General features: G+C 40.9%; 1 protein-coding gene and 2 long non-coding RNA genes across 3 annotated transcripts in view; 1 reads left to right on the forward strand and 2 right to left on the reverse strand.

Moving 5' to 3' along the window:
- Positions 1-1,172: 1,172 nt before the first annotated feature.
- DUSP10 (dual specificity phosphatase 10) overlaps positions 1,173-19,459 on the reverse strand; it is a 40,579-nt gene continuing 22,292 nt past the window's right edge. The window contains exons 3-4 of the mRNA XM_032136862.2: positions 5,822-6,193; positions 1,173-2,447 (exon numbers count right to left, since the gene is read on the reverse strand). Of these exons, the coding sequence (XP_031992753.1) occupies positions 2,182-2,447; positions 5,822-6,193 (638 nt within the window). The 3' untranslated portion in view covers positions 1,173-2,181. The remainder of the gene's footprint in view (positions 2,448-5,821; positions 6,194-19,459) is intronic.
- LOC131381830 (uncharacterized) lies at positions 10,276-11,442 on the reverse strand. Its single transcript, XR_009210790.1, has 2 exons — positions 11,326-11,442; positions 10,276-10,992 (listed from the first exon to the last, which is right to left on the reverse strand). It is a non-coding gene; the product is annotated as an uncharacterized LOC131381830 (long non-coding RNA).
- Positions 11,618-17,587, forward strand: LOC131381829 (uncharacterized). Its single transcript, XR_009210789.1, has 3 exons — positions 11,618-11,658; positions 16,206-16,269; positions 17,419-17,587. It is a non-coding gene; the product is annotated as an uncharacterized LOC131381829 (long non-coding RNA).

A 19,459-nucleotide genomic window follows, 5' to 3' on the forward strand; every position in this document is an offset into this window, starting at 1 on the left:
AGCAGAAGGAAAGAAGGAAGGGACAGAGGGAGGCAATATACCTTGCATGCTATCAGAAATTTAACACTTAGACTTAAAATAACAAAAAGAAATGTCTGATAAATTACCATGCATTTTAAATCACTAATTATATATCAACCCGACTCCTTAAATACTCTAACAGCAAGGAAATTGTTAGCCTGAGGAGTAGAAAGCACAAAGCAGAGATTTACTTTTCACCTGATTAACACTTTGTATTAAAATAATCTAAAACAGCTGTTAATTCCTGTTAAATTCAGTCTCCACTTTTCTATAAAAGAAAAATTTAAATTACTTTTGGTAGAAAAGCTATTTTTTTAAATGTCAAAAATATTTCCTTATAACATTTTCAAGCCAACATACACAAAATTATTTATGTCAAATGTTGTCACATAGAATCCAACATGCCACATTCTTCAACTCTTTTATTCACCCCAGGCAAATTTCAGTTTGCCATAAATCTTCCTTATGGCCAAATCCCACTAGACTTTTAATTTAATGAAACATAGAAAATATTTGCATTGTGTTTTTCCCATACCCCCAACCCTCCATCAACAGTGAATTGGGAACCCAGCTATGCGTTAACCCAGTGTTATAAGGAAGCTGTACATATGTATGGAGCTGAGTTTCAGTTTGCTGGGAAAAGAGTAGGCAACAGCAATTTGCTGCAACCCATTACATGGTTAATGTCACCAAAGATGTCAAGTGAGCAAGTGACAATGGGGTGGGGGTGGGGGGGGGGGGAGGAAGAACACCAAGATCCCTAAATGGAAGATTGTCCTAAGTATTTATCAAATAGCCACTAGGGAGATCACTGAATTCTCACCAATCAATCAATCTGGCAGTGATTTGGTCACCAAGGCGCAAAGGCAGATGGGATGCCCTTAATGCAAGCCTTCCCCAGTGCAAAAGGAATGATAGATATTTGCAGGAGAGGATGACAGCATTGTGAGAATAGAAGGGATAGTGACTGGGCAGATCAATACTGGAGCTCTTTCACTTCCTTGCTAATTCTCTCTGTTTCACAGTGAGAAAACTGGATATGTTCCCTTCCTCATCTCTCTTTCCCTATATAAAAATCTGTTTTATTTCAACTTTGTTATATATGCAAGTTACCAGAGCTAAGAAAGGCTTGAACCTGAGTTAAGGTAAAAGGGGGGAAAAAAGACACATCCCAAACCAGTTTCATTTATATAATGAAAATAAATTTTTACACAATCAACAGAAACACACCAAGGTTTTTTTTTTTTTTGCGAAAAATATTTTTAAATAAATTTTTTTTCTTACATTCTGATATACATATGTAACAAGGTTTATGGCACTGTAACCAGAATCAAATCAGAAAAAAAAGGAAAAAGGTGGGAAGGAAAGTAATTGATATATTGTTGAATTCCTTTCTATCTCCAAGCTGGCAAATTTGCACTATTTGTCTATCATTCAGCTGCCAGCTCTAACTTGTTTGCACACTTAAAACATCATATTATTGCACAAGAAGCCAGTGAAGGCATATAATGGTCAGTTCCTCACTATTTCAAAAAAAATCTCTTAAACCCAGAGAAGGAAAAAAAAAAAATCCAGAGCATGAAACACACAAAATCAAAGGTATCCTTCGTCTCTTTAAAGAATGCCTGAAGGATTCTTAGACCACTTAAGCTGCCCTGATCTTCTCTTTGCACCAGTGAGCACAACAGGGCTTGGTTTGGTTGGGTTTTTGTTTTCTGTGTGGACAGCCCAGGTTGATCCCAGGCCTTGGTGATTCAATGTCTTTTCTATTTACTTTTGGTTCTTTTTAATTGGTTTAAAGAAGTGTGTAGTATCTTCGGTCTATGAACCTGCACAGACTATTTAGTCATAAACTCTACAAATAGCTTAAAAGGAAAAGGGGGAGAAACAAGTTGTATTATATTTTTATTGTTGGCTTAAAAAAATTACTTCTTTAACCTCCTTAATTTGTCAGTTTGTGGGAGGTGAATCTCAATGGCATCAAAAGTTATAGTCTTCTTACACTTGTTAAAAATAAAGTGTTTAAACAAGTTTGTTTCCATTCACAAACTTTACTCCCAACTAAAAAAAAAAGAAAAAAGAAAAAAAAAAAACAGAATCCATCCTCCTTCCTCATTGTCTCCTAATGGAGAGCAGCAATCCTTTCCATCCAGACCATTGTCACACAACCGTCTCCACGCCCATCAGCTTTGGTGTAAGGATTCTCGGTGTCACACCGTTGTTTAGGTCTTCCTCGAACTCTAGCAACTGCCCCATGAAGTTAAGGTTTGGGGAGATAATTGGTCGTTTGCCTTTGACAAATTTGTAAGCATCAGTCATGGTCATCCGAGTGTGCTTCATCAAGTAAGCAATGACAATGGTGGCAGAGCGGGACACCCCAGCCTGGCAGTGGATAAGAAGCCCCTTCCCACACTGGTGAGCTTCCTCTGAAAAAAAGGAGAAAGACAAGAGATGAAGGGAAGATGGAAGAGAGAGGCACGGAGAGAGAAACTTTTATCTCAACTTTGCAATGCCTTATTTTGTATAGAAATAATGAATTAAAACAGTTTTAAAGCCAAGTATAATCCACTAGTTCATTATGTATATTTATGTCACAACTTCCAGAACTGGCTAAAGTTGATATTAGCATAAACAAGAAGCTATACATCTACATTTAAATGAAAGAAAGAATTGCTCATAGGAACAGTTTGCTTCACAGGTGACAGCAGTGGCCTGAAGCCAGACCTGTAACACAGTTAACTTTCACGTTGAATAAGCTATTGATTAAGTCAACTCTAACACACACTGAACCTTCTCTCAGATGTCTTGTTCTCTTTTTTTCTGGAATTACACTACTGAAAGAAAAAAAAAGAATGAAGGAAAAGGAGAGAGGGAGGGGAAAAATTATATACACACATGAAAATATACACTCACACATATATATGTGTGTGTGTGTGTGTGTGTGTATATATATATATATACAGTTCCTCTCTGGATTAAGGATGTTAATTCCAATTTTCGGTTGTGTGACTTAACAAACCTAGTGCTAGTAACAACAACTCTCTCACTTGTAATAGAGAAAAAACACTTTATTTTATAGAATTGCTCTGTACAGGAATGGGCATTAAATGGATAAGAGTTTTAGTCTTACTAAACCCTGATTAAGGTTAAAGGAATAAAGCTAAACTAGAAAGATACTATGTTCAGCTTCTCCCCAGAAAATTAACTAAAGGCTAGTAGTATATAGGCCGAGGGTGTCACCTCTCAAGCGTTCAATCCCGTTTGCTTCCACATATGACATTCCAATGTGGCAATAATGCAGAAGATGGAGGAATCCCAGCAATGGCTCAAAATCCAGAGCAATTGAAAGAGGAAGACTTGCTAAGTTTTCAGATAAATTAAAAGCTTGGGACAATAGTGTGTGGGCACTGCCTGAACAGGTTCTTAATGACATTTCTAGACTCTAACGCATCCCTAAGAAAGCTTCCTTGAAGGAACATCAATTAGATAAACAGGTAGGGAAGGAGAAGGGGTAGAGAGAGTAGTGATTTCACCTAAACTACATCTACTGGCTACCCACTAGTGGACCAAGGAAAAAAAAAACCTGATGTAAATTTTCACCTTAAAAATTTACAGATAAGGTTTACTTCTCATAGTCAACAGCATTTCAAGAAAAGTAAGCATCTCCGTTTTTTCAACTTTTTCCCTTCAGCACACGGTATTTAGCTCCAAGTCAAGACCAGAAAGCATGGTGGTGACAGAATGAGCTTCTAAGTGCCTGGCTGGACCACGGGTTCCACTACACACACTTGATTCAGGAATAAATAAACTGGTGTAAACACTAAACTTAGATGCTGCTTAGTTTATATTACACTCTCAGTGAAAGCTATTATGTTTATAAAACCTGCTGTGTTTTTCCTAAAGCAAGACTGTAAGATTTCAGTTTATCCAATAATATAACAATGAAAATAAAATTGTGCCTATGCAGGTTGTGATACGGAGTTGTTCTTCAGGCTGAATGCTATTTGTTATTGGTTTTTGTTTTCCTTAAAAAAAAAAGGGCAGGTAAGCCTGAGTAATCTATAAGGAATGTGAGAGCTTTGGTTGAAATCCTCTTAGAACAAGTATATCTTACCCTACTCATTAAATAGAAAACAATTTCCTAACTTCCTCCAACTGGAATTAAGTCAGATGGAAGCTCAGTCATAACATCACATCATGTATCAACCAGAAGTTCCTCATCTGCTTGCTGAGAAATTTTTCTTCCTCAGTGCTCCAGGTTTGGCTCAGATTTTATTAATAAAGAATCTGCAGTATCTCTGCATCCTCAGTGTTGCCAGTTGGGAATTACTTAGTAGGGCATCATAAACATTGCCTTAGTGTGTTGTGAAAAGGCCTCAGGCTTGGGAGTCAAAAATCCTGGATTCTGGCCCCTTCTTGGACACTAGAATTCCTATGACCTTGGAGAAGTCACTTTACTTCTCTAAGTTCAGTGATCACCCTGAATTTCCTTTCAGACTCAATATTCCACGGTCCTGTGCTGACGGCATAATTAGCAAGGAAAACAGCTTGGCAAAATGACTGGAGATGTCAACACGACAGCAAATCCGCCAGACCCCAGTGGCTGTTAAACCTAAGGCTGTTATTTTTTTCTCTGACAAAGGAACACCCCACTCCACTTAACTGTATGCTTCCTGGAATAACAACCTGCTGTAATAGTTAGGAAAAGTACTAGGCCACCCCTTTATGGTAATAAAAGTTGAAGTTATGTAAAAAAAAAACAACAAATGTTGAGTTTTGCTATATTGCAGGTGCTCCCAAAATGATATTTTGAGTCTTTTTTTTTTTTTTTGAGACAGAGTTTCACTGTTGTTGCCCAGGCTGGAGTGCAGTGGCGTGATCTCAGCTCACTGCAACCTCTGCTTCCCAGGTTCAAGCGATTCTCCTGCCTCAGCCTCCTGAGTAGCTGGGATTACAGGTACGTGCCACCACACCTGGCTAATTTTTTTTTATTTTTAGTAGAGACAGAGTTTCTCCACATTGGTCAGGTTGGTCTCAAACTCCTGACCTCAGGTGATCCGCCCGCCTTGGCCTCCCAAGGTGCTGGGATTACAGGCGTGAGCCACCACGCTCAGTGATATTTTGAGTCTTAGAGCAGTTTGGGGCTATAGAAGTTGCAGAAATTAAGATTAGGATTAGGCTAATAGTTGCTTCCTTCTGCAGATCAAAGCCTGCTGTTGCTAAAACTTCCTCCTTGGGAACTACTCTGTCTACACAACCTGATCTTTCCTAGTTCAATGAGTTTGGGGCAGACTGTCAAAGGAAACCTAGTACCATCTCCCCTTATGCTGGATGAATAAGGCTTAGTAGGGTGACCGGAAGGCATAGGTGTGTTTGGAAGGGGTGTCATATTCACTAGATATGGCTTCCAAGGTGCTCAACGGTGCTAGTAGATCAAGTAGCAGCAGCACCAGCTCTGACCTCCGATTCCTTACTTTCCATCCACTTTTCTGGTTATAGAGCACATAAATGCTAACCCCTACCACTATTTCACTGAGAACTTGAGGGATGAGGATTTCTAGTTGAACGGATCCCAACAAATTCAATTACTGTCCTTTTATATCCATCCTGATGGCTTGGATACACTCGACAGGCTATGACTTAGGAGAATACTTAGGCTGTTTCAGGTAGCAGAGCCCTCCAAAACTCTAGGGCAGCTTTTCTTTTCCAACACAGGAATAAACCTTGAACTTGATATCAAAGCAAGAGCCAGAGGGAAAAGGAAGGCAGAGGATGAAAATTCCCTATGGGAGATAGTTACCAATGAACTCAAAAGCCTCTTCAAAGTACTGCCGCAGGTTCTGCTTGTTGCTGTCAGTGGCTGGCAGCCGCTTGTAGTTGAACAGGCCTTTCTCATAGTGGTAGAGGGGAAGATGAGTGGTGACGTTGATGACGTAGCCGATGTTCAGCCGCTGCATGGTGTCCAGGTCCTGGGCATCCTGCTCATTGCCAAGGAACAGGAAGGGCAAGATGGGGGTGAGCTCAGCGTTCTCGATGTCAGGGGTGGTGGGGATGGGCTGAGGTAGCAAGCTCGAGGCCGCGGATGCGCCGCCCCCCACCTCCCGGCACTCTTGGAGCTGGAGGGAGTTGTCACAGAGGTTTTCATGGTTCTGCTTAAAACTACTAAGTCCACCTAGAACACAAACACAGAAGTTGAGAGTGACTGAGATTTCAGAGCTCGCAGAGCATGCCACCTCCCCATTAGAATGAGTTTGCATTGTAGTTCATGCACATTTTAAATACATATATAAATATGTATTTAAACAAAAAAAATAAACAAAAATAAAAATGAAACAAAACAAAAAATAAAAGTCCATTTGGAGACCCAAGACAAGCTTCGGGGAGTATCACTGCATGGAGCACTTGGGAAATGTGCTCTTTCTACAAATGAGGGCATGTTCCCCTAGCAAGAGTTCCACGCAGCATCAGGCAATTTCGTCAGCTGCAAATGTGACCTGCCTCAAAGAGCCATATGCTCAGTGGCCTACATAGAACCCTGCGCTTTGGGAGCCAAGAAAGGCACAGATGACCTCTTCGGGTGGAATCTCAGCACCACAGGAGCATGTCTTGCACCCTTCATAGCTCACCTCACCCAGAGGGACAAGTTTGCTCCCAATACAGCAGAGTGGTTACAAGCAGGAACATTGGAAGAGACAGGTTATCTTGATTATCAACTGGGTACCATCATTTCCTGACACTATGACTTAAGTTCATTTATCTCTGTGCTTCAATTCCACCATCTGTAAACTGAGGGTGATGGCGTCTCCCTTTGAGTGTGATTGTGAGCCTGAGATAAATGAATACGTGTAAATACTTAGCACATCTCCTGGCACACAGGAGAACTCAGCAGGCATTCACTATTTTAATTTATATTATTTATATGATTGCCCACAGGTGAAATCAGCAGAGAAGTACTTGGAAAAGACAAGCCAGGGTGGGGTGGGAAGGATTGCTCTTATAATCTTTTTTGATATTCTCCATGTAAGGCCCTGACATTTGTCAACCCTGACTTTCAGTAGAACAGAATGAGAGAGCAGCGTGGTTGCTTACTCCTCGACTTTCCAAGGCTTGTGGGCACATAAACCCATCAAGAAACCTCTTGTGGATGCGTGAATGCATACTTTTGATCTTACGGCTCTGCTCTGCCTCCCAAGAGTTATGGGTCTAGCATAAAAAGCTTATAAACTGTGCTTATTTCTCCATTTTTAAAATGCAAACCTTCCCCTGAACAAGTGCAATCTCACTTTTGGGAATAGATCTTAGGGAAATCATCTAACCAAAGATAGCTAGATATATGGAGATGTTCACTTCAATATTATCTGTTTCATATATATTTTTAAAAGGCCAAGTAAAACACAAAAATAAAAGAAAAAAGTTATTACATTCATTCCACGGAGTATTATGTAGCGTTTAAGAGTAGTTGCAAAAAGAATGTGAAAATAAATAAAACATTTTGGTTTAATATTAATTTTTTTAAAAGCTAAGTAAAAAACATTCACCAAAAGCTGAAGAATTGTACAAAAAAAGAACAATTGTTTAAGTTAGGGGATTTACGGATCACAGTTTATTGTTTAAATTTTCTGCTAATATTTTTACACACAACGGCATGCACAGATAAATCCAAAGGATTATTACAAAGCTCAAATTATAATAATATACATGTAAGTGCTATAAAATCTGGATTGACATTATTAGTGCCAACTCAGTTCTAACTCTAATCAAACGGAACTAGATACACTCTGGCTTTCCCTTTGAGAAGAGGGGGAAGTGGAAAAGTCCTATTAGCTGAAAGCCACCAGAACACAACATCTACCCTCAAAGACAGATGGCTTGTGGCTGTCTTGATAGTTCCAGGAGATAAGGCAGAAAACCCAAAGCATGAACAAGAGACGGTTATGTTGCAATAAGGACAGGAAGTCTATCTGTCCACTAGCCTCTGAGCCTAGCATATGTTCTTCTCCATTTCAAGTCTCATCTTTGACAAACCACAGCGGGAAACTCCAGACCATAACCTAGACCAAGCCTCATGACTCTTCACAACCAATGGACCCGGAGCTGGCTGTGTAAAAGAGAGAAATCATATTCTCCTTAAGGTATGGTTACGATCCAAGGAAAACTCAAAGGGCAATATTATGTTCACTTTACTCATGGAAAGTAAGAAGTCAAAACCTACCCCAGCTTTTTGAAAAGAAAAACAAGAGCTGTATACGAATTTCAGTTGATTTCTAGAATTAACCTCTGCCCTTACATATGATTGATAGTTTATTCTGCTAGGCAATTATGACAATAAAGTTCGAACCTGAAGAGCTAATTCTGAAGTAGAAGAAAGAAAATATGCAAAATAACTTCTTCACCAGTGAAGACTTAAAAAATAAATAAGATAAAAACTGCCCATTGTCATCATCACAGCCTCCACAAAAGGGATTCTGAAGAGTTAAAATCTGCTCAGCTTCGCCTCCACAAAAACCCAAATTCCACACAGATTCTGTGATGGGAACCTAATTCACTTTTTTCTTCAAAAAAGGCAGTTGTTACATTTTTCCATACAAGATGAGAGGAAAGAACAATAAAACAAATTCAAAAGAAGTCTCTAAAAGCAGGGGAAAAACCTCTCTGTTCTTATTTAGGGCACTCAAGCTGTAATTTGTCTTAAAAGCAGCTAGTTTAGAAAACCCAACACATGCTAGAAAACCCCACACACAGAAAAAAGCAGCGTCCAGCTTTTTAAAATTCTGCCTCTACACCTCCTTTCTCAATGACATCAGCTGGAGGCTCCCCACCTGCCCAGTTGCCATAGCAGTTACACAAAGACATACAATGACATCAGTTGGCATGATATCAGCTCTTTGAGTGCAAACAATACAAGAAGAACTACTTTGTTTAAGGCCTTTGGTGCAACTGTGTTCTGGGGAGCCAATGATGTAATGCTAACAGGTGGCATGGGCCTTCCATTTGCCTAATGGGGGGGAAAAAACCCATGGGGGAGTGGGGGGAGGAGGGAATTTGAGACAGACACACAGAATGCTCCAAATCACAGAGCATGCTTATGTGCAAAAGTATGGGTGTATTGTATGCTTAAGCCATGTAGGAACTCTGTTCATATAATATTTGGAGGTGGGAGGGGTGGAGAGAAAAGGAGATATTACAATTTAAACATATAAGGTAAACAAGGAAATTCTCCTTGAGGAGTCTGAAGAAATACTCTCCTGTTCAACTGCCAGTCTGCTAATCATCTTGGGCATCAGTTCTCCATAAGGCTTATGCACAGCTATGTATTGCAGTTAAAAACTCTCTCTGTGGACGGTGCCTAAAGTAAAACAAACCAGTGGAAGCTCACAGTGGTGGATTTTCCAGAGAAGTCTGCAGGAAGGATTGTTGTCTTGGGGAAGGGTTGAAATTGAAAGCTGGAGGGGGAAGAGTAAAGCTAATCTGGTTTTTCTTTTCCAGTTACTTTCCTCCGACCCTACCCCATCAAATGTCACCAGAGGCCAAAGTGACTGATCACTTAATGAGGAACCTTGATGATGTTATATTTATTACTATTTAAGAATATCAGAACATGATAATTAACAAACAAGGCAGGAGCAGTGTAGCATGGAGGTTAAGAGCAAAGATCAGAGACAAACACACCTAGCTGCAGTTATGATTCTGCCTCCTAGCAGTTGTGAGACTCTGTGCAAGTCAGGTTCCCTCATTAAGCCTCAGTTTACCAGTCTATTAAGTGGATGTAATATCATCTACCCATCAGGGTCATAGTTCAGGAAGCCTATGTAAAGGTTTTGATACACAACCAGGTATTCAATAAATAATGTCTTATTACCCCCCATATCATCACCTTTGTCCTAAATTCCAACTGATCTATGCACACGTATAGTCCATGAGAGCCCGCAGTGCAGTGCAGTGATTCAGAGCAGGGGTATTGAGGCTGGACTTCTTGGGTTTGAATCCCCAGCACAGCCAAACACTAGCTATGAGACCCTGGGCAGGTTTCTCACCTGTCTGTTCCTCAGTTTCCCCGTATACAAAACAGGGATAATAATAGTACCTACCTCACTGTACTGTTGTTGTAATGATTAAAATGGTTAATAAAGTACCTTAAAACAATGTCCCGCACATTGTAAGTGCTTTTTCTTTTCATCACTTTGGGAAACTACTATTTTAAAGATCTAAAAGAAAAAATCTGCTTAATATAAAGACTATATAAGCTAATGTTCCTGAGTTTTTACTTTTCAAATTTTATTTAACAAAAAAGAATTAGGAACCAAGGTATCCGAGCAGTTTTAAAGTTTGCATAACATACTTTTAACGTAAAGAAAGCAACAGCTCCCTATTTCTCCTAAACAAATATATCTGATTTCACTTTGTTGGTCCTAGCTTTCCTAATAAAGACTGTCTTTGCATTTCTGGTTTTACCACAGAATTGGATTTTGAAAATAAAACTGTTCTTCCCTCCTTCTTCCCTTCCTCTAATTTCTACCGAGGTGGCTAACTTCCCTATGTGCACAACAGCCTGCAGTTATTAGTGTGAACATATTGTAGCCATGAGCAACAATGCTGGGGTGGAGTGAGGCAGGGCGGGGTGGGGGTCAGCAAACATTTTCAAAGCTTATCTCAAAAGTAGGTTCTCTGCCAAAATGAGTGTGGTCAGTACATTGATTCTAAATGGCAGCAACAAAGAATACCTAGCACCCCTAAAGAACTATATGTGGAAATACTGCCTGCCAGTTTCTTCTAACACACTGTCAGTTCAGTGACAGTCCTACTGAAGCAATGGATTCTAGTTTTAGTGGGAAACTTCTCTTTATAGATGCATTTCAGCTCCTGTTGCTGTTTTGGCTACTGCAGTCCTGGAAACAGAAGAGTCCTCTGTAATGTGATTCAGAAGCAATGCGCTGGGTGGTGAGTTAAAGAAACCACATCCAAATGCAGAATCTATAAGCAAGAGATTTTTATACTGTAAAGGTGGACAGCACTTTTTGGTCTTATGCTAAGCTAGAAAGTGAGCTGTTTCCAGAAATTTAAGGAACACTCTCACTGAAGGTCAGCAAACAGAAGTAATGTTCAAAGACCAAGGGGAGGGGTGTAGGCTAAAATTGGACTCTTCTACAGTTTGCTATAAGCATATTGATCACCCCTCTCTGTTGCCTAGTTTTTCTTACTGAGTAACCAGTCTTTTAAAGTAAAACAGTGCCTTGACGATAGTGGTTAAGATCATAGACTGGAGCCAGACTGCTTGAGTTAAAAATCTTGACTCCTATCACTTACCTTGTAACCTCGAGCAAGTTATTGATGTCTCTGCCTCTCAGTTTACATATCTGTGACTTGTAATATAATAATATCTATCTCACAGAGCTCTCAATATGGATAAAATGCTACATGAGAGTTAGGTGTTTTATTTTAAGTGGGAGAGACATTGCTGTAAGTTGGATACTATTTTGTTTATACCAAGAACAGATGGATGCTATGATATATTCCATGGAAACAGAACATCAGAGCCACTCAAGATTCTATAAGCACAAGAATCTGTGGAAGAACAAAGCCTGGATGAACTGGAGCTGATGTCAGGCTGTCAAGGCTGAAATCTTCTTCAAACACAGGGTCAGAGTCACTTCATAAGTTTCAGGGCAGAATATCACCTACCTTAACAGGAGAAACATGTGGGGCGGGGGTGGGTAGCAGCTCAATCCACAAAGATTATTTCTACTTCTGGTTTTCTGTGAAATGTTCTTTATACTCCATAGATGTGATTGGGTATTTTACAGTAGGGTATTTTCAAGTTCAAGATGAAAATCATTCCTGCTGTAAAATACCCAAGGAAGTGTTACTAAAATTGTCTTATGATCTTGCCCCCAGGGAACTTGTATTTCTTTCCCAAGAAGAGTAAAGGGAGGCCCTATCAAACAGAGGCAGAGAGAGTTGAATGGGAGTGTTGTCTCACTAGGTATAAGGTATGAATCACGAGATAAAGAAGTATTTATCTTACTCAGGGAAAGAGAGAGATTTAGGAGGCTGACTATGAGTCAGAGAGAAGTCTTCTTATTATCACGTCATTTGACTGCTTCCCTCAAACCAGCGTGGTCTGGCTTACATGTGAAATGCCTTATGTTTGAAAAGACATAAACAAGGAAGTATCACAAGCTTAAAATATACACATATACATAAAACTTCAGATATATAATATAATGGGATCTTGAATCCCATTGAGTACCTATCCACATTATTTGGCTTGCTATATTATTAAGTCTTTTAGGAAGATATATCTAAAAATATTTTAGTCCCTCCATTCATGGGTTTTTCCTGTGTGAAGAAGACAGTTATCTACAGATATATCTTAAAAGCCAACTCTAGAAAAGACAGTGGATGATATATAAAGCAGCAAAAAAAAAAAAAAAAAAAAAAAAAAGAGCTTTGCCTTGGATTTAGAATAGTGGGTCTGCCACATGCTAAGTGTGTGACTTTTTTAAAGTTATTGAAGTCTTCTGGGCTATCTATCTTTCCATAACTATAAAATAGGATACTACTACTTAGATCTCTCGTAATGATTCAATGATTTTGTGTGTACAATAGCCATCCTGGTATTTTAAGAACGCATTCAAACCCTGCAGCTATTTGAACGATTGTCAAATGGAACAGCAAAGCTAACTAGCACTGGAGGTAGTCAGATGCAGGAAGATGACCAGAGACTACAGTGGTCAACATCAGTGTTGCTAGAGATGAACTTTTGATGCTGGTACAGTTGCTTCAGAGCAGTGGGGAAGAGGAGACCATCCTGCAGAGGCAACCCCATGCAGGGGCATCACCAGAGAGGGAGGACAAAGCAGGAGCCATGAGGACAGCCCACTGTGGCTCTGCTCTGCTAAAAGTGTACTCAGTGCTATTAGCCTAGTCTACACTCCATCACTGCCAGAGGAAGTGGCATGCAGAGTGGGGGTTGGGGCTGGTGGTTAGTGTGGTCTCCCTTGAAAACCTCATTATATTTAGTTCTTTATATCTACGATTTTTAGAAGCCTTGAAAAAAAAGACAGTTTTTAGGCGTATCAAATAGCCAAAAATGCATTTCTGGTATATTTCTAAAAATATATGTATACTTCTAGAAATTTTTGAAATGGACGTAAAGTTATCACACACACAACTTTTTCATACATCAATTTCCTCAATAAGTTAAGTTGAGGTATTTACAGTTTTTCTCAGAGTCATTCTATAAAAACTTAGTTTCAACAACTTATTATATGTATACATGCAGCCTCACTCTACAACTATAACTGCATTATTAATACATATTCTTTTAAAATATATTTTCCTTTCTGTGTATATCCAAATTAAGAGCCTTAATCGAATTTAGGTCCTTGGAGAGCAGGACTAGTCTTATTTAAATCCCTTTGTACACAGGAATTAGCCCCAAGTCACATGAAGACAGGTGACTGCTGATATGTTAGATACCAACAGGAGATATAGGGAAAGAGGTATTGAGATAGGTGGTCAATTTCTTTTTGGAAATAATTTTCAAAAACTTAATCAAATAAAAAGATCTTCCTGGTGTTTTCCTAGTGATAAATGATAGGCTGAAATCACTTCCAGAATAGCCATCCCAAAACTATCTTCCGATAATAAAAGTTGTTCATTTTTACTTAGTTCATCTAACCAAGTAGTATTTAGTAATGTTTTAAGAGAAAAAAAATTCTGAACAGTTGATACCAGAATTTGCCTGAATTTTGAGTTAACAACAGTCTTTTCTTTGAATTGTCTGGACAAAACAACATAATATAGAATACTGACGCTTACATGAAATAAACATTGCTTGCGTTGTCATCGTATAGTAACTTTGGTATCATAGTGATACAGGAGTTAAGAAGAAATTACTTAGGCAGATAGTGAGGGTACAGAAGTCCTCCGTAAGGTTTTCCTTTTAATGAAAAGCAGCCCCAAATCATTTTCTAACAAAGAGCAGCCTGTAAAGTTGAGCTGCAGACACAGACAAGCAAACTGAGAGCTTGCAGGGGTGGACGCCAGCAGAAAAGAATTACCTGCGACTAGACATGTTCAAAATGGCGGCTCCATCTTCCCTTCTCTGCCAGCCACGTGTACAGTAAGGAGCAGACAAGATGGCGCCAAGCAATGGGAGAGTTCATTTGCATAATAAGATTAGGGTGGGGTGACCAGCCTCCCTTGACTGCTGTGTAAACCTCACACCTGGTCAAACCGATCTGTGAGCCCTACGTAAATGAGATACCACCTCCTCAAGCCAGACTATAAAATCTGGCGCATTCACCACTACCCGGCCTTTTTCCTCTGGAAAGTCACCTCTCTCTCACTAAAGGGCGAGCTGTTTTCCTTTCCCTGTCGTTTGCCTATTAAACCTCTGCTTCTAAACCCCTCATGTGTGTCCATGTCCTAAATTTTCTTGGTGTGAGACAAAGAACCCCAGTTATTTAACCCAGACAAGGTAGCCACTTCAATAGTTACTATTGTTTCTCTCAGATCATGTGCCATCCCTCCCACCCCAACATTAAAAAAATCCAGCATTCCAGAAATAAGCTAATACTTGATGATGACACTTACCAAGAACTAAAACAGTCGCTTTTGCTACTTCCTAATCTTTGTATAATTAGCAGTGTGCTTTCTTCTCGATTTTTTGTTCCATATACTTCTACTTTTTCCAGTCATTAACTTGTTTATTGGAGGGGTCTCTTGTCATTTTTCTTATATTTTCGAATATACTGTTTCCTTCCTTGTTTGATAAAACCTTTGCCATGCCCTCAATAGGAAGAATTTTAAGAAATGATTGCCCACGTATTTACCTCAAAAAAGTAAACTGAGTCAGAAACATCCAATGATTTAGGAATTGCGATTTATGAAAATTGAAAATAAAGTTTAATTGGAGGCCTTCCAAGAAATGCTGACCCTGGAAAGTTTTTGTCAGAGCTTTAAAGATTCCCCTCTGCTCCCACCACCCTCGACTCCTGGCTCAGAAGTTGCCTCAGGACAGAATTGGTATAGAAAAGAGCTGGGGATTGGATTTCCGCCGGCTGGAGTAGCTCAGTCCACAGGGAAAAGTCAGCCTCTGGTTCCTACCCCCTGAAGGGAGGTACACTTCTCTTGCCCCCCTCCTACCATTTCGACTTTAAGGCTTTAATGAATAACCAATGTTTGAGCTACCACAAGTTTAATTTGTGTGTATTTGAATAACACAGGCAGATTGTTTTAAGAGGATACCTCACAAGTATGTAAATACAGCCTGTTTCTTTAAATCTGTTACCTCATTTATTTACATTAGAACAGAAAGCACTGCCAGAAGCAACAGCTGATGACAGTCATGTAATTTTCCACAAAGACAACAATTAAACAGCTTTGTGTTATTTTAATAAGCAGATGACTTTTATGTGAGCAGGATTTGAACCGTGAAGATCTCAAGAGTTCCCAGAGCCAGGAACCCCCTCAGGTTTTGCAGAAGTCAGTGAGACTCTATGACTCTGGTTTCTTCCCCACCAGGGCCTTGGGTTTGGTCTCTATCTCTATCCCCTTTGCGCCCTTCTCCACTCCTCTCTCCCTCACCTCTTCTCCCCCACTGTTGCTCCTCTACCCTGATCCCTCCTCCCTCCCCTCCCCTCCCCTCTCCCTCTTCTCTCTCCCTGTCCCTGCCATCTCCCCTCTTCTACCCTTCTCTCCCTCTCCCTCCACCTCTGTCTCTCATAAATCCATCAGCAGTAGATGGGAAGAAAACATGACAGAGAGACATTCTACCTGGAATACATTTTGATGCTTGAATTTCAAACGAATCCACAGAATATTTGTTAGACCTATTTTTAAAAAGTCAAAGGTGGGCTGGGAAGAGTGATTGAGCACTCATCCCTGCCAGCCAAACACACAGTAAGGCTCTGCTAGTGCAGAGAATACCATCTTTAACTCACCCTCCCCATTCTGTCTCACAAAGGTTTCAGTAAGAACCACCTGAAGGCAGGGTGTGGGCATAGTTGACTTCAAGTCAGTCTCTCTGCCAGAGGGGCAGGGAATTGCCTTCTGCTCTCTCTTAATCCTAGTCTGGAATGGAAGTGTCAGAACAGATGTTTCTGGTGGATCCAGGTGTCCCCTCCATCCGCACACCTTCCTCCCAGCCTGTGTAGTCTCTTTTTTTTTTTTTCCACCAGGATTTTATCTACGTCTATTGAGCTCCATTCTCACTAACAAAAATGCCAACTAAAGAAAATAAGAGTAAGTATTTTTGCTTTCCAGGAAAGGGTTTTGGGCTTCAATCAAGTGAATGGCTAAGAAGGGTGCCTACCAAGATCCAGTCTGGGGGTGAGGGGTCAGGGGCCAACAGAAAGACAGCCAAGTTCCAGCCCCCATGTTCCTGAAAACTTGCAAGTTCAGTTTTCTTTCTGGTTTCTCTAACTGTACATGTCTAAACTTTACCTATGTTAGCACAGACCAACCGGTTCCCAGGGAGAAAGGCACACCATAAACACTCAGATCAACTCTGGGATTTGTTAACAGACATGCCAGTTACATTAACACATTTTTCACTGTTATAATCTCTTGTATTTAAGACCAAACCCTCCCCAAACATTCTGGGAATTGAGGAGGTGAGTGACACGCTGCAGAGGCCCCTTCCCCGCCCCTCCTCACTCCATCAGGAGGAGACAGATGACAACTATAAACACAGATTCCAGAAGGCAGTCACAAATTAGGATAAGTCATAACGGAAGCCGCTCTCCAGTTCCTGGGTGCTATGAGAGGGGACTAATTAGATTGGGGTTCACGGACAGCCTCTCTGAGGTATGAGAGGGGACGGAATCCAGGAGAACAGAGGGAGAGGGAACACACTGGGAAAGGCAGGGAACTCAGGGGGTCTCTGAGTGACTCGAGGGAGCCAAATGTGGGGGGGCACAATGACTGGGCAAGAGGCGGGTGGGGAGAAGGGCTAGGAGAAGGGAAGGCAGGGAGGCAGGTACCCTCCTCACAGGGCCTCTTAGGCAGGTTTTATTCAGAGTTCAGTGGGAAGCTCCTGAGTGTTCCAAAGTCCACAACAGGTGGTCAATATGTGCTTGAAAAGAAAAGCGGGGGAGGGGAAAAGAAACAGAGAGAGAACACACTGATTTACCAAATGGTGTTACACACACTTCAAATCCTGGGCAAAATTCATACCCTTTCCTTTTCTGACCTTTTCTGAATGCATTTTTTGTGGCTGCTATAGACTGACTGTATCTCTCCTCCCCATATTCAAACACACACACAAATTCGTATGCTGAAGCCCTAATCCCCAGTGTGAGGTCATGAGGGTAGGGCTCCTGTGATGGGAGTAGTACCTTTATAAGAAGAGACAACACAGAGCTTGCTGTCTCTCTTTCTCTGCCTTGTGAGGGCACAGCAAGAAGACAGCTGTCTGCAAGCCAAGAAGAAAGCCTTCACCAGAACCCAACCATGCTGGCACACCAATCTTGAACTTACAGCCTCCAGAACTGTAAGAAAATAACTTTCTGTTGTTTAAGCTATCCAGTCTATGGCATTTGGTTAAAGCAGCCCAAATGAATATAGTGCCACTTGTAATTCCCAGTGTAGCTTACTTTTAGAAATTAATGTATAATACTTACTTTTGAAGAGCCACACCAAAATTTGTGGGCTGCCTGAGAACAAAGCCCCTGAGAGCCAACCCAACTTACTTGGTATCATACCTTAAAGCCAAGCCAAAAGTGGTCCAAGGTCAGAATGGGGGTGGCAGGGTGGTGGGGGTGGAGGTGGGGGCTGCAGGGGGTGGGGGTGTGCTGAAAGGACCAGCATGCCTATAAAAGGCAAGCGCAGTAAGCCTTGCAGAACCTTAGTTCCATGAACCAGCTACATGCACGCACAGAAGCCCACTCATCTCCCAAAGACACTTCCCTCCACATTAGATACACCCGCTTTCAGATCAGCACTGGCACATGACTTCCATGTGGCATCCTTCTGGGCGGAAGAATATTTTAGCTGGAGACGTTCTGTGTACTGGGGAGGCTACTCTATACCATGTCAGGGCTCCACCTTTTTTGCTCACTGGTCTCAAACTTAATACTGGTTAATCCATCAAGACGGATTAAAGGAGGGGGAAAAAATCCATGAGATCATCCTGGGAAGCTGCAGAGACAGGAATGTTAACAGGAGGAGAGTGCTATAAAACACAAAGCCATATTTCTCCTGAGAGCTCAACCAGATATTCTGCATTATTATTTAATTCTCTAAAGAATGTCTAAAAACATTCTTGCCTTTCAGTGCAGAAGTTTAAATAATGAAGCATTGCTAAACAAACAAACAGAGGAAAGCCCAGTAAAGCTATTCATTACACAAGCCCACTGTACAAGAGGAAAACTGTTGCTCAACCATCCACCCCGAGGACCAACATTTATCTTAGACCCCCAAATTAAACACATCACAGCTTCACAGCAAAAGTATGTTTCCCAGTGGGATTTAAGTGAAGTCCAATTAAATAAATCTTCAGAAATGTCACGTGCGAGCCTCACAGGAGAGCATATTTCTACTGTGAAACATTCCCATTGGAAGTTACATTCACAAAAGGTCCTCTAGAAACATCCATGACAGGAGGGGTGGGGGAAAGCAGTAAGCAAGACAAAGTTACACAAGTGAAGCCTGGATAGGGTTCCATTGCTAAAATCATGTATGGAAGTGTCCAGCCAAAAATGCTGCATCTGAGTTTGCTTTGAATAAAACCCCCATGTCCAACAAACAGCATTTATAACTGTGTATTTCAGTAGGATCTGGAGGTCAACGAGCTGTGGCTTAGGGAATTCAGGAAGTGGTAGGGGAAAGGATCAAATGTCAGCATCAAAATTTGAATTGTTTTCCTGAACCGATGTTTTCACTTCACAAAAGGCATAGCAACAACTTCCTCAAGTCACTGAGCTGGATTTTATATTTGGCGAATATAATGAGCAAGGCTGAGTACTAAAGGATCAACTTCCAGAAAGAAAAGGCATGGGCTGTCCTTAAACATGGACTCAGTCATGTCCAATGATCACACCATACCATGAGGGCTGAGCTTTGACAGGTCCACTAGAAGCAAGGTGAGGTCTCCATGCACTAAGAGACATACAAAGTTACATTGGGTTAAAAAAAAAAAAAAAAGCTAGCCTGTCCCTGCCTGGGTGACCACCTTCTGAGATTAGGGGGAAGACAAAACAATTAAAAACACTGCTTGTCTCGGAGGAGGTGGGCTGGAATTACATATTGTCAACGTGGACTTGAGGCTAAGTGGAGGACCAGCCAAGTAATGATCAGTTCAACCTGGGGCATGGGGAATGAAGCACTGACCTGGGATGCACCCCATATCTGGCACCATCATACTTTCGACCATTTCCCCTGAAGCCATGTCTAACTTTGCACAGGGTAACAGAAGCCCTGACGGCAAGGACTC

The sequence above is a fragment of the Hylobates moloch genome, unplaced genomic scaffold (assembly GCF_009828535.3).
Source record: "Hylobates moloch isolate HMO894 unplaced genomic scaffold, HMol_V3 SCAFFOLD_18, whole genome shotgun sequence".
Classification (NCBI taxonomy): Eukaryota; Metazoa; Chordata; class Mammalia; order Primates; family Hylobatidae; genus Hylobates; species Hylobates moloch.